The 14,903-nt window shown below is 34.6% G+C and overlaps 1 protein-coding gene across 2 annotated transcripts in view; it reads right to left on the bottom strand.

Moving 5' to 3' along the window:
* Nucleotides 1-14,903, bottom strand: part of LOC150102550 (cytoplasmic dynein 2 light intermediate chain 1) — a 372,826-nt gene that overhangs the window by 174,567 nt on the left and 183,356 nt on the right. For both annotated transcript variants that reach the window (XM_090398816.1, XM_090398815.1), the window contains one exon: nt 14,474-14,651. In XM_090398816.1, the coding sequence (XP_090254942.1) occupies nt 14,474-14,651 (178 nt within the window). The remainder of the gene's footprint in view (nt 1-14,473; nt 14,652-14,903) is intronic.

Genomic DNA, 14,903 nt, shown 5'->3' with positions numbered 1-14,903 from the left:
GTGATGGTGGATAGCAATTTGAAATTCAGAAGACATATTGCAAATGTTGGCTAAAAAAGCTCAGAGGATTACTTGGATGAAGAACACCTTGAAAAGTAAAGATGGAGAGGTTATTATCCCTCTTTATAAGGATATGATTTGGTCACATTGACTACTGTGCACAATTTTGGTCACCAGCATTTCTTGGGGATCAGGAAGTGATGGAGAGGATTTAGAGGTGAGCAATCAAGCAGATAACAGGTCTGTGGAATGTTCCATATGAGGATAGACCGAAGGTGTGTAGGTTGCAGAGTTTATAGGTTGCTGCAATAGGACATGATAGAAACATAAGTTACTGAAGAGATTTTGTAAGATTGGCACAAAATAAATTTTTTCAATACATGACAGGTAGTATGATAACAAAGGATCACCCCTGGAACTTGTGTAAGAGTATGGTTAGTAAGGGTGCGCAAACTAAGCTCTTTGCTTGGAGAGTAGTGAATGAGAGGAATGGATTGAAGAGGCAGTTGTGAGTGCTTCAATAGTGAAGAAGTTTAGAGAGAGGTATGATAGATATTGTGTGGATAGTTTGGGTCTCCCATAATGAGTCTCTTGACTCCACTGAGATAATAATTTACTCCCAAACGGCCATGACATCTATAGACATCCAGCTAAATCTGGATATGATTCTGTAACACCTATTGAATAACATGGATAAGAAGCGCAATTTGGTCTACTATTTCATCCACCACAGTCAGTAGGGAGGTTAAAAGAAGAGAAACTGAAATCAGTGCCGGCATCCCAACAAAAAGTAACTTTTTTTTTTTTTTTTGTAAATACTGTGGACAATTTTTATTTTTCACAAACATTTCAAAATCAATTTTTAATACGAGGAGGGGGGAGTCTGGAAAGTTCTGGTAAACACCTAGAACAAAAATGTTTTTTCATATAAATAATTTTTTTATAAATTTTATTTTTATATTATTATTATTATTCTTATGTGAGACCTCCAGGGAGTCCAAAGACTCATCAAGGGAGGACACCTACTCTACAACTCTCTGTCTCCACCACTCAAATCCACCAACTACAACGAACCACAATGACATACCACCTGCCACCACCACCATTACTGGTATTTTCACAGACAATCACAAACATCCATGCCCACAGCAGGATTTGAACCTGTAGCCTTTTTTCTGGAGAGCAGATATGCTAGCCACTTGGCCAACCAGGTTGGCAAAAGGCTTTGCAAAAGTTCCTCTAGTTGGTGACTAGAATTGAACTTATGATGCTCTATTCGGGCGATCAAGCACCATGGAAGGCACTTGCTACTTCCACTGAGCTACGCAACCATATATAATCTTATATATATAAAAAATGTTTTTTCAGAAAACATCTTTTCTTTTAGGATATATAAGAAAAATTAATTAACTTTTGTTCTAGGTGTTTATCAGAACTTTCCAGACTCCCATCATAAATAAAAATTTCTCTTAAAAAATCATTCTAACAAAAATTCTTTACATGCTTTTTTCCAGGTGAAAATCTGTTTTTGACCAAGACATTTTTTTTCATAAAAAAGTAAACCATTACAGGAATGAAATATAATATGAATAATGTTATATTTGAAAAATAAGAAACTGCATTCCGCATTTGTTCCTCTTTCTCATTTTTATAATTGGCTCAAGAATATTTGCAATTCCCCCACTCCAATAGCCTAAGTTTCTCTGATTTGTACTTATGTTTCCTTCTTTGCTTCTTTCTATCATGGATTTTAGGCAAAGTGTCCTGTTCCAGTCTCATACCATCTCTTTCTTAATCTTCTAATTCTTTTTCCATTTATTTTATATCCAAACAGTGTTTTTTTTAAAAAAATCTGCTATTGTCCATTCAATTTAGGTGTTCTAACCATTTTTGTTATATTAACTTATATAGTGGTTGTTAATCAGTTTTATATTTAGGAATTGTAAAATTTCTTCACTTGTTTTATGGTCCCACTTGGTATACCCAGCTGTTTTTCTAAGAAATTTCATTTCTGCTGTTTGAATCTGTTTTGCATTCTTCTTTTTTATGGTCCATGTTTCCCTTCCATATAAAAAAGATGGTTAAGACAGAACATATATAGGTTGCTTCTGGTGTACCAAGGATGGCTTGAACATATAATTTATTATGCTGTTCATTTTACCAAAATTATTTTTTTCTTGATATGATAAGTCACATCTCAGGTATGAAAGTATTTATCTGTTCTAATATTTTATTACCTATCACTATTTTACTTCTTATTGTGTTTTCTCCTTTGAAATCCGTTATTTTTGTCTTTACTTTTGATATTCTCATATTATATTGTTCTGAAATTTCATTTAATGATGTTACTGATCTCTGTAGATCACCTTCTGATGTAGCTAATTTGATCATCTGCAAATAATAGTGTATCTATCTTTATCTGTGAGTTTATTTTTGTGAGTATATAACAATCTGGAAACAGCACAACCCACTAAATGGGTTGTGCTGTTTCCAGATTGTTATAATTTATATATATATATATATATATATATATTATATTAAAAAATAGAGGTGATAGGGTACATCCTTGCCATACTCCTCTTGATATGCCTTTCCATTTTGATATTCGTTCTGACTTACATTTCTTCATTGAAGAAAATTTTCGGCTAGCATTATCTCTAAATCCTAACCTATCATTAGGAGGGGACTCAATCGTCCATCCTAGGACAGGTTGAGTCCCCTCCTAATGAGGGGTTACTGGCATATTAATGCAGCCGGTTCGCCACTCCTCTGCTGCATTCCCTAAGGGCGATATTCATGACTGTAATCCGTGTGTGTTCATGGGACCAGTTTGCCTGCTTGCAGGATGAAAACCCCCCAGATAAACTTTGGGGGGGGGGACCCTGCTGGTCATGCCCAAGACCGGCTAACTTGGCTATGGCTGAGGAAGATCATTAAGCTCCTCACGTCGTGGACGGAATCAAATCTAGGACACTCCTTCCCCAGGCATATGGTTGTGAAGCGCATAGCCACTAGGCTAACTGCATGGACCTCTCCAAATCCATAAGTCATGTAGAAGTCCTTCCATCCATCAAATTCACATCTATCATCCCTATTCATCTAAAAACCTGAACACCATTCCTACTACTACTAGTATTATTATTTTTGTACAAGCACCTCCATGAAGTCTGAAGACTCATTGCAAGAGACCCAAACTATCTACAAAATTTATCATACCTCTCCTTGAACCCATTAACAGACAAAGCACTCACAACTGAAACTGGAAACCTAGTCCATTCATTCACCACTCTCCAAGCAAAAAATCTAGTACTCATACCCTACTAACAATGCCTTTACTCACCTTCCAAGAATGACCTTTTATCTGATCTTTTAGTCAAGTTCTGAAACATTTCCCCTGCATCGATTCTATTAAAACCCTTTAAGTAACTTAAATGTTTCTATCACATTCCCTCTTTTTCACCTATCAACCAACTTCTGCAATCACATACTCTCAATCTATCCTCATTGGAAAAATTCCACAGACCACCCATCATCTTCGTCACTTACCTCAGACTCCTCTCCACCACTTCCTCAAGAAACCCAGGTGACCAGACCTGAGCACAGTAATCCTGATGGGGATATTAAAGAGGAATAACAACTTCCTTATCTCTACCCGTTAGTGTGTTCTTCAACAGCCAAGTAATCTCAAGAGCTACTTTAGCAATGTACCCTCTAAATTTCAACTCTCTGTCTACCATCATCTCTAAATCCCTAACTTCATCTATTTCCATGGAGGGAGTACAGTCTCATCAATGTGGTACATGCTGATGGAACTGTATATATTCATAATTTAAACTTGTCAAAATGATTAACCTTTTCTCTTTCCCTATTTGCATTCTAACAGCATCACTAACATCTTTAAATTCTGCATCAGAAAAGTAAGATTTCATCGTGCACTCCATCAAATACAACGAGATCATGGCATCACAATATGATGTGGTCACCTTACGCTTCTTTTTTCTATTCTTTCATAATTTCCATTTTTTATCCCCCTCGTACCTGTACTTTCTTGTTATTGCATGCTGTACAACTTGCTCAATCCTTCTTCAGTTTGGTCTGGCTCACACCTTTCCTTAGAAAGACTCCACATATGTGTGCTATTTCTCTCATCATGACCACCTCCGAATTCTTAACGTTTATCATTTCTATCATTTCACTTCTTTGCCCTACAGCAGCATTCCCATTTCCCTGCCTCTATCACACTTTTGGCACAAACACTTCTGTCACTTCTTTTTGATAACACTTCCAACACATTCTGTCACCATTTGTTTATCATCCATAAAAGTCTTACTTTTGATAGCAATTAATCACACTCTCTCTCTCTCTCTCTCTCTCTCACTCACACACACACACACACACACACACACACACACACACACACACACACACACACACACACACACACACACACACACACACACACAGCATCTCACAAAGTGTCTCATACTAGATTCTCTGAACAATGATGTCTGTTATCATCCTATTATGCTATTATCCCATTAAATTCAATATAACAATATATAACAATGAAGCTTGAAAAATCACATACCAACTCAAATCAACTAATTCAACTAATCCCAAATTCTATTAATAAGTTTAACAGATGAGAGTACACGTCATTTCCTTTTCTTCATTCAACAAACTATGTGGTGTGTGTGTATGTTCGAATATTCTAATCTTTAATAGCTTTCCTAACTAATGATTTAATCACTAATCTCCTTGCAATTCTCCAATAGACATGAGAACAATTTGGTGAACTTCAATGACAAAACTCAGCCTTTCTCATTACTCATAACATTAATCACACTTCTTTCCCTTTCTCTGACAATGACCATAAGTTCAGTAAAGAACATATTTCTGCTCTTATAATAACTCACTTTGGTCTTTCCTGGTACAAAAACATCACATTGACAACCTCCTCAGCCTCCTTTGTGTCCTTTACTTAATTCCAAGACATTACCTCTCATGTGCGCACCTAAATAAATAATCTTCTCATATATTTGGTGGTGCACCAAAAACATGTTTAAAATTTTTTTTATGTTAATAGAAGAAGGGTAATCCACTTAAATATATGACTCATTGACCACAAATTCACTGTGATCATTTTCTCACTGTTTCTTGGTTTATGAATTGCTTTATCCTTTTGCAAGGCACTTTCTGCAATTCGCATAGTTTCAGTTTTCTGTTACAGTGTCTCTCCTTGAATGCACTTTCTGACAAAGTATTCACAATAGACTAGCAACCCAGTCCACTCATTTACTCTCTCCAAATGAAAAATCTAGTTCTGAGGTCCATTAGCCAATAGTTACTCAATTACCAATGATGATCTTTTGTTCTATTCTTCTTGTTCCCCCTCCCCCTCACATATACCCTTCTTGCCAAATGCTGAAAAATTTCCTCTGTATTAATCTTATAAAACTCAGTTAGCAGCTTAAATGTTTCTGTCATTATACCCACTTTTTGCAATCAATGTCTCAGAGTAATGATAACATTCTTGTGTGTGCTTGTAAGTGTGTTCTTCAACCCCCCCCCCCCCCCACCACCACCATGAGCAATTTTGGCCACTTTTGCAATATACTTTCTGAACTTCAATCCCACTTTCCATCATGCTCCCCTCAAAAAAAAAAAAAAAAAAAAAAAAAAAAACCTAGTTTCATCTATTCCTGGAAAAAGTTCATTCAACAGAACACAACACTTGTAATCTTCTTATACCAAAATGTATAGTTTTACACTTTTCCATATTAAACCTGACACCATTATTGCCATCTTATATAAATCATTCTGAAAGCTCTCTACAGCTGCCTTGATTAGGTATTACATTACCAAGTTTTCTATCTTCAGCAAATAACTCAACTTTTCCCTTCATATATTTCCTACATCATGTACAAATTAAACAGCATCAGGCCAAGCACAGAACCCTGCAGCAAAATGGTAGTCATCACCAACCTTCACCTAGATTCTTCTTCTCCATTATCTTGCATCAGACACACTCATATCCATATCATCAGCTCTGTATCAAACCCCCATTTTCTCCAATTTGTGTAAGTGTTTTCCATGTGGTATCTTACCACATTTCCTTGTTATTTGTGAAGTTATGAAAAGATCCAGTGGTATAATCATGTAGCTATTCTCTTTATCCAATGCAATTGTCAAACTATTATAAAAGTGTCTGGCATTCACTACATCATGCTATTCCCTATAGAATATCATATTCTTATCCACCAATACCTGAATTTGTCTTTGACCTTCTCCCACCAGTCTATGATATTTCTTGGTCAATAACTGGCTGCCTCTGTCTTGGAGACTTTTTTATATAATGGAACCACCTTCCACTCCTATGAAACCTTACAAGGACTGGCACTTAAGTTAAACAGTAAAGTCCGAGACTATGCAAATTCCTTTGCACGTTCTCATAATATTTGAATTACTGCCTAAAATAACATTCTAGGATTTTTGTTGGCCTTCTTGGTAAATTTCCCTCTCATAATTTAATTTTGCTTTCCTTACTATATTGATCACCTTTCATGCCTGCAACTTGTACTGCTCACAAACTTTCCAATCATCTTTCTCCTTATATCTTCTTCTTCTTAAGCTTCATGAACCCTTAAGGTTCTTGGCTGCAAGCACCACAGTTCTCCATTTTTTCCTATCCTTAGCCAACTCCTTCCAGTTTCACAGGTTCAGCTTTTCATGTCCATTTCGATGTTATCGATCCATCTTCTGCAGGGTCTTCCTCTAGGATGGCTTCCATTTGAGTGATGTAAAAAGGTTCACCTCACTAACCTTTATCCTCCATTCTTTCCAGGTGACCTAACCATCTGATGCAACTAGCTCTGATTTCGTTTATTATTAGCGGCTTCTTATAAAGTTCATAGAGTTCTTTATTTTTTCACCTTCTCAATTCATCTGTCACAAGACCTTTAATCTGGCCAAATATTTTTCTTAAGATTTTGTTTTTGAAGCGTTGTAATTGATCTTCATCAGCTTTTGTTATATTCCATGTCTCTGCACCATATAATACAACTGGTCTAATTAGCATTCTGCAAGTATTTATTTTAGATTCATATGACAGGTTTTTAGATGAGAGGAAGTGCTGAAGTGAAAAATATGATTTATTACTCACTTGGATTCTCATCTTTATTTCTGTTTGGGTCTTATTATCTTTAGTTATTATAGAGTCTAGATATTTAAATTATATTGAGTTTTTCAATATCATGTCAGCAACCTGAATGGTTGATGGCTTATTGAGATCATTATCTGTAGATATTTTTAAATATTCTGTTTCATTTTGGTTAATATTAAGACCTATTTTTTTCGGAAAAAAGATTTAAGGTTTTTAAAAGTTTCAGTTATATCATCTGTACTTTCTCCTATGATATCATTATTGTCTGCATATCCCGGGAATGATGCAGAGCATGATACGGTTTCTCGATTACTTTTTCCAATGCTATGTTGAATAGTACAGGTGATATCGCATCTCCTTGTTTTAAACCTGTGATGTTGAATGGTTCTGACAATATGTTGTTAGCAAGGACTCTACATTGATTTTCCTGTACACACATTTTAACCAGTCTGATTATTTTTTCTGGTATTCCAAATTCCTAAGATTTTCCATAGACTTTCTCGATGTATGTTATCATATGCTTTTTGGAAGTCAATGAAGAGATTATGACTTTCTTTATTGTATTCCCAATTTTATTCTAGAATTTGTCTCAAGGTAAAAAGGTGATCAATGGTTGATTGACTTCTTCTGAATCCTGTCTAATACTATCCAAGAATCTCTTCTGCATATGGAATAATTCTTTTTAGAATAATATTAGACAGGAATTTGTAACTAGTATTTAAAACTGAGATGCCTCTGTAGTTTTCACATTTTCTTCTATTACCTTTTTTTTTTGTGGATGGGGATTATTATTGATTCTTTCCAGTCTTCTGGCAGTTTTTCATTTTTCCATATGAGTGTAATTGATTTATCCAATCCTGCAGCTATATTAATTTTAAGAGTTTTAATGCTTGTTACTATTTCACTAATAATGGCTCTTTGACTTCTGGGTTCACAAGTAGAATAAGTTATGGGTAGGAATATTACTTTGGGATTTTGGCAGTTCAGCAGCTGCTTAAAATATTCCCTCCACCTTTCAGCCATCTGTTTGTCATTTGCAATAATTTCTCTTTGTAGTGGTGGAGAGGATGAGATGTAATTGGCAAAGTAGAGTAGTGTGCCCTCCCACGATGAGTCCTTGGACTCCCTGGAGGTGTCAAGTAGTAATAATAATAATAATTATTATTATCATTAACTATTGCAGTTCTTGATTGATAGTCTGTCTTTAGCTTATTTATAGCTTGAAAAAGGTTCCTAGCATTTTTATGTGTATTCTTTTTTTCAGTTTTATCAATTAATTCTTTTAGATAGCGTCTTTTTTCTTGCCTAATAATTTTGTTTGATTTACTGCTAGCAAATCTATAGTTTTGATAGTAATTGTTATCCTGTTGGTTCTGAAGCCATGTAAGCTTAGTTTTTTTTTTCATTTCTATTGCTTCTTTGCATCTATTATTAAACCATTTTATTATAGTATGAAATATTTTGGAATCCTAAATCTTTTTCAGATGCTCTGTTTATACAACACTTAATTCCATTCCATAGAGTATCAATATTTTCAGTTTCTTCAATGCTATTAAGCTCTGCTTTTATTTCATTAGAGCAACAATATCTTATGTTATTGTTTTTCAGATTATCAATATTGAGTTTAGGACGTTTTTTATTTTTACTGAAAGGGTTTTTGTCAAGTTTTATTTTCATTACTGATCCTATCAAATAATGATCTGAATCACAGTCAGCACCACTATAACTTCTAATAGTTTGAATGATGTTTCTAAATCTTCTTTCTATTAAAATATGATCGATTTGGTTGTGAGTTATTCCATCAGGTGATGTCCGTGTTTGCTTATGGATGTCTTTCCTCACAAATGTTGTACTATTTATTATCAGGTTCTTGGATATTGCTAAATTTATTAATCTTATACCATTATCATTTGAGATTTCATGTAGGTTATTATTTCTGATTGTTTATCTCTAGATTTCTTCTCTTCCTATTTTTGCATTAAGGTCTCCTGAAAGTATAATTATGTCATTATTTGGTATTTCATCAATTATTCCTTCCAGAGTATCATAGAATTCATCCCTGGTATCTTGATCCTCTTTAGGTGCATCTGCATTAATTAAGGTTATTTTGAACTTTTTTGTTAGCAGTCTTATTTTACTGAGTCTTTCATTGATGGCCTCAAAACTTATGAATGAATCCCATAGCCTTCTTTGTATCATAAATTGTGTTCCTAGTACATGTCTTCCTGTGATATTTTCACCATATAATAACAAATAATCTCCTAATTGATGTTCACCACTATCAATCCATTAGTTTCCTGAATTGCACTATATCCATTTTATATTTTTTAAGTTCATCACTTATATTTTGCAGTGCACCTGCTCTATATAAGCTTCTGATATTTCACGTTCCAAATTGTAATCTTTATTACAAGTCACAGGTCAAGTTCCATCTTGTACAGTCTAATATTGAGGCTTATATGGTACATTGTTCCTAACAAGTAAGATTTTTACAAGATGAGGTTGTTGGCCTCTTGTTCAACCCCAAATCTGGAGGACCAGGTTTCTCCTTATATACGCTCCACAAACATTTTCTTTTTTCTTTTTTTTGGCAACTGCTACTTAATAAATACTACTCATCTAACTCCTACCTGATTTATCTTCCTGACTTTGGGTATACCATCTGATACTGCTTCTTTCAAGCAGTACTCAACAATCCCCATGTACTGTCAACTTCCTTTGCTTGCATATTCTTATGTAATGAATATGCAAGTGAAGCTTGAATATTCAAGCTGCCTTCTAAGCTTGTCATAATCACCTGCCCTTTAGTTCCTACATATATCCCTTCTTAACTGAAAATTTCAATTTCATTTGGCAGTCTTCTATGTCAAGACTACATGATCACTTTCCACAAATTGTAGTAATGTGGCTACCTTGGTTATGAACAGATCTTTGATGCTATCACCAGATCCAGCACTCTCTCTCTCAAACACAAAGTTGCTCTGTCACATGCTTTTTCAAGTAATTAAGAGTATAAATTATTAATTCCATTTCCTTCCTACCGTGTGATTATTTCCTCTGTCCAATCTATGTCTGTGTAGTTGAAGTCTCTCGTAACGATTACTCTACTGGCACTCATCATGGTAATTTGCCACTGCACATTATCCACATCTTCACTTGCATTCCCTAGCCTACAGCAGCAGCAAAACCATCTGTATATTTTGTCTTGTTGGTCTCTATCTCACATTAGATTGTCTCAAATGTACTAATTTTTATATCCCTCTCCTTCTGGTGATTTGATACTTGTTTTGGTAGCAGTTCATCTGTAACCATTAGCAGTAACTTTTCTCCCATCCTATTTTTTCTATCTTCCCTGAAAATACTATATATCTCATCTACATCATCTGCTATCAACCACATCTAAATAATGCCTATAACTTTTGGAAAGGTTTTGTCTACTAACCCAAAAACCTCCTTCCTCTTATTCTTGAGACTTCTTGCATTAGTATACATAGACAGCAGTAATACCTATTAGGCCTACTACTACTTTACACCTTGCATGACTCTCATATTTAATTGTGTTTCCTGATAGATTACATTCTGCAATTTTTGGTCATTCTCACATGCACTTGTCTCACTGCACATTATCACATGCACTTGTCTCACAGATGCCTGCACACACTTGCTTCTTCCCTAATAGCCTAGTTTCTCCACTCTCAGTAAGCAATGCCTTCCCAAGGTACCTAACTGCAAATCTATTTAAATATGATACCTTTATCATGCCATGGCAGAAGACTTATGATCTTTATACTCTCTCTCTCTCTCTCTCTCTGGAGCCTGACTATAAAACAGCTTGAGAAACTGTAAATAAACAACACAATGAAAAATGAAAAGAGTTATTTATTATTATTACATAGCACCTCCAGAGAGTCCAAAGACTCATCGAGGGAGGGTATCTACTCCACAACTTTCCATCTCCACCACTCAATCCACCAACTACTACTACTATGTTCAACATCTACATCAATGCCATCTACCGCCGATCACCACCACCAGTATTTTCACAGACATCACAAACATCCATGCCCACGGCAGGATTTGAACCCACAGACTTTTAGCTGGAGAGCGGATACGCTAACCACTCGGCCAACCAGGCCGGCATTTGGGGAATAACACAGTATACTGGGATAAGGAAGCAAACAAAGGTAATGGACATTACATTAGTAATAAAAGACAATAAATGGTTCTGGGCAGGACATGTGATGTGAATGTTTGACAACAGATGGGCAAAGAGAACAACAGAATGGACACCAAGAACTGGTAAAATAGATGATGAGATAAATAAAATAAAAAATAAAAAATGTTATGGACATTTATGGTGGAAAGATGCACCAGATTGATCAAATGTTAGAAGTACAGAGAGGCATTTGTCCAGCAGTGGGTTGAATGATGATGATGATGATGATGATCCTCTCTTGTACCATGCTTCTCACCATTCTAAGATATTTTTAACAGTAGCAAGTTAAATAAGGAACCTGGATAATTTTCACTTATCTTTTGTTGCAAAATCTGCTTATTCTTCCAATTTCATGTCATGTTGCCAGGTAAGGACAATTCTAAGTAATATGAAATCACAGGTGGGATATATGAACTTGTATTGTGTAAGGCAGTGGTTCTTAACCTTTTCGAAGTCACGGAACACTTTTGATTATAAGAAAAATTTGGGGAACACCAAAAGCATTAGGGTCATAAAACTAACAATAAAAATATGCATGGACTTGCCTTTTATAAAAATGAAACTTATTTTAATGCGATACTTGAGCTTGTCAGCTTTTGCAGAATTCAGCAATATCAGGTTTAATATGCGATACAGCTACCCTCATCCCTTTGTCTATATTAGTAAGTCTTTCACACTTTTTAGTTTTTATATAGCTCACACAAATAAGATGTTGAAAACTGTAACAAAATTTTCAGTGCCCTTGTGGAGAGAGCTGAGACGTGGACTAAAATCCAAAATTCCTCAAGAGTTATTTCAGAGAATTTCAATTTTAGAGTATGATCCATTGACAAGGTAACTAATTGTTCTTCTTGTAACGAAAATTCACAACTCGATGTATTAACTGTGTCAAATAAATTTCGTATCCAGTCATAATTGTGTGTATTTAAGTAAGGAAAGTAACTTGAAATTTTTTCATCCAATATTGTTAAATGTTCTGTCATAACGGAAATAATTCCTTCGACATTTTATTATGGATCGAAGGAAACGTATCTACTGTATTTTTTTCTGATATGCGGTTTTTCCAAAAAGACACTTTTTTTCTGAAAAGCTGGCAATTTGTCAGTGGATGTCAAAATATTTTCATTTTTCTCTTGGATACTTGTATTAATGCTATTTAAGTAATTAAAAATATCAGCTAAATATGACATTTTAGCACACCAAATATCATTTTGAAGACATTTTACAAAAGCATCTGTACCTTCATTTTGAAAAAGGCCAATAATTTATTCTTAAGTTCTAAAATTTGGAATAGTACTTTGCCCCTGGATAACCATCTTATTTCAGTGTGCAAAAGCAGAGATCCGTACTTAGCTTCCATAGATATGCACCGTTTTTTAAAAAGTGTGCTTTTAAAGGTCTTGACTTGATGTAATTTACCATATTTACAACTTGGTCTAATAGGTTTTAATATTGCCAGTGATGTTTTTGAAACTAGGGATTCTCTGTGCAAAAAAAACAGTGTGTATGTATAATATTTGGCTTTATTTTCTTTGAAAGGGTAACAAATCCTTTTATAGAGCCTACCATTGATGGAGCACCGTCCATACAAATTCCTACACACAGCTCCCATGAAATTTAAAAATTTTCTAAATATGACATAATAGAGTTCAAAAATATCTTGTCCTGTTGTACGTTCCATAAGTTCTCTGCAGCACAGAAATTGATTCATATTTCATTTTCATTAATGAGACGAACAAATCCTAGTATATAAGATTTATGTCTAATGTCAGTGGACTCATCAATTTGTAAAGCAAAATGTTGTTTGGAAAGTTTATTGGTAACCGATTTCTCAGTATCATCTGACATATCTTCAATTTTATTTTCTATTGTATCATCCGAATGAAGAATTTTCATAATTTCCTTTTTTGTTTCATCACCAAACATAATGTTTACTATTTCACAACATGCTGGTAAAATAAGAGACTCTGCTATAGTATGATGTTTTAATTTTACAGCAATTAATTCAGCTTTATATGATGCAAGTTATGCCTTATCGGAAATTTTAACAGTCTTTTCAAAATATTTTACTTGTTTAACTTGCATGTTCAACGATCTCTTGAAATAATCTTTAATTTTATGAAGCAAGATTGGTGTGCTTCGTAGTAAAGCAGCATGTGACATCTTTCGCTGGTGGAACACTTGTAACCAGTTCGGGGAACACCAGTTTGTTCAACTAAAAGTGAGTTAGTCAGTCTCATATGGAAGTGATAGTTTTTCCTCTCAAAATTTTCGATTTTTATTCTGCATCTTACATGAAAAGTGCCAGAGCGCATACATAATTTGCATATATTTATCTTCTAATGTTCACTTCTGGAGAACAGAGAAATGAACATTAGGGTATCTATTGCAAAAGTTGTAAAGGTAGCCCAGAAAATTTCTGTCTTAATGTAAATATACTAACAAATAAGAATGACAGAACACTAATCAGGCTATATGCGAATTTCTATGCAAATATCTGGTCACCTCAATATCTGTCACGTTGATAAGGACACATTAAAGAGAGAGTACAAAGACAGTGACTAATACTTTCTCAGGAGGAACTTCTGAATGTTGAGTAAGAAGAGAGACCGAGAAAAGGGAAGGGCTTATCAAATATATAAGGTAAACACTTCATAGCATAAAAGGCAATGAGAGAACAGATGATGAGGTTGTCCCTAGAAACAGAATAAGGATCTGATGTGAGAAAGGTAGTGAAAAGCAGATTTTTTGCATGGAGAGTGGTGAATGAGTGGAATGAACTGGCAGAGTGGACAATGAGAGGACCCATGCTAAATGCATTAAAGTATGACACATATACTGTTTTCTACAGAGCAGGACTTCCCAAGTCTCCTGATCCCATGGAAACCTGGAAATAATGCTAATATTATTTAATACAACTGCCCAATGACCTCAGTTCTTTTGGTATAATCTAAACAACAACCAATAGACATTTAGCTCAAAAACAGATTTTTTAAGCTTTTCAAATATGTTTTACTATAGCACATGTTCCAAATGTGCTATAAAAACAAACTAATGTTTATATTCAGGAATAGTGATAAAGGAAAATATTTTACCTGATGATCTCCAATTCTTTTCCAAGACTGCTCTAAAAGCCAACTTTCAAGTGATTTATCTCCAAGGGCTTTTATAGAAGTTAAAACCTTTTCCTTCACAGAATTCAGTAAAATCTCCATAGTAAACCAAAGCTCCTCAGGTAATGACAAATCCAATACAAGGACTACAGATAATGACCTTAAACAGAGATTGGCATATCAGTAACACAAATATCTATTGTTTGGTTATTTGAAAGTTTCTAAGAGTGTAACTCATCTTAAAATTAATAGTACAGTAATATCCACTACAACAAATTTTTATTTGAAGACGATTTACAGGCAAACATGCATTTTGCAGCTTAGTGAGGAACAAACTATTGAATCAAATGAATGAAAACAAGGTACAGAATATAGGTTTCCTTTACTTCTAGGAAATAATGTTTTTAAATTT

This window comes from Typopeltis vanoorti, chromosome 10 (genome assembly GCF_054136105.1).
Source record: "Typopeltis vanoorti isolate ZY-2024b chromosome 10, IOZ_Tvanoo_1.0, whole genome shotgun sequence".
Lineage (NCBI taxonomy): Eukaryota > Metazoa > Arthropoda > Arachnida > Uropygi > Thelyphonidae > Typopeltis > Typopeltis vanoorti.
Note: the sequence above shows the minus strand (reverse complement) of the source record. Positions and strands in the feature narration are given on the sequence as shown.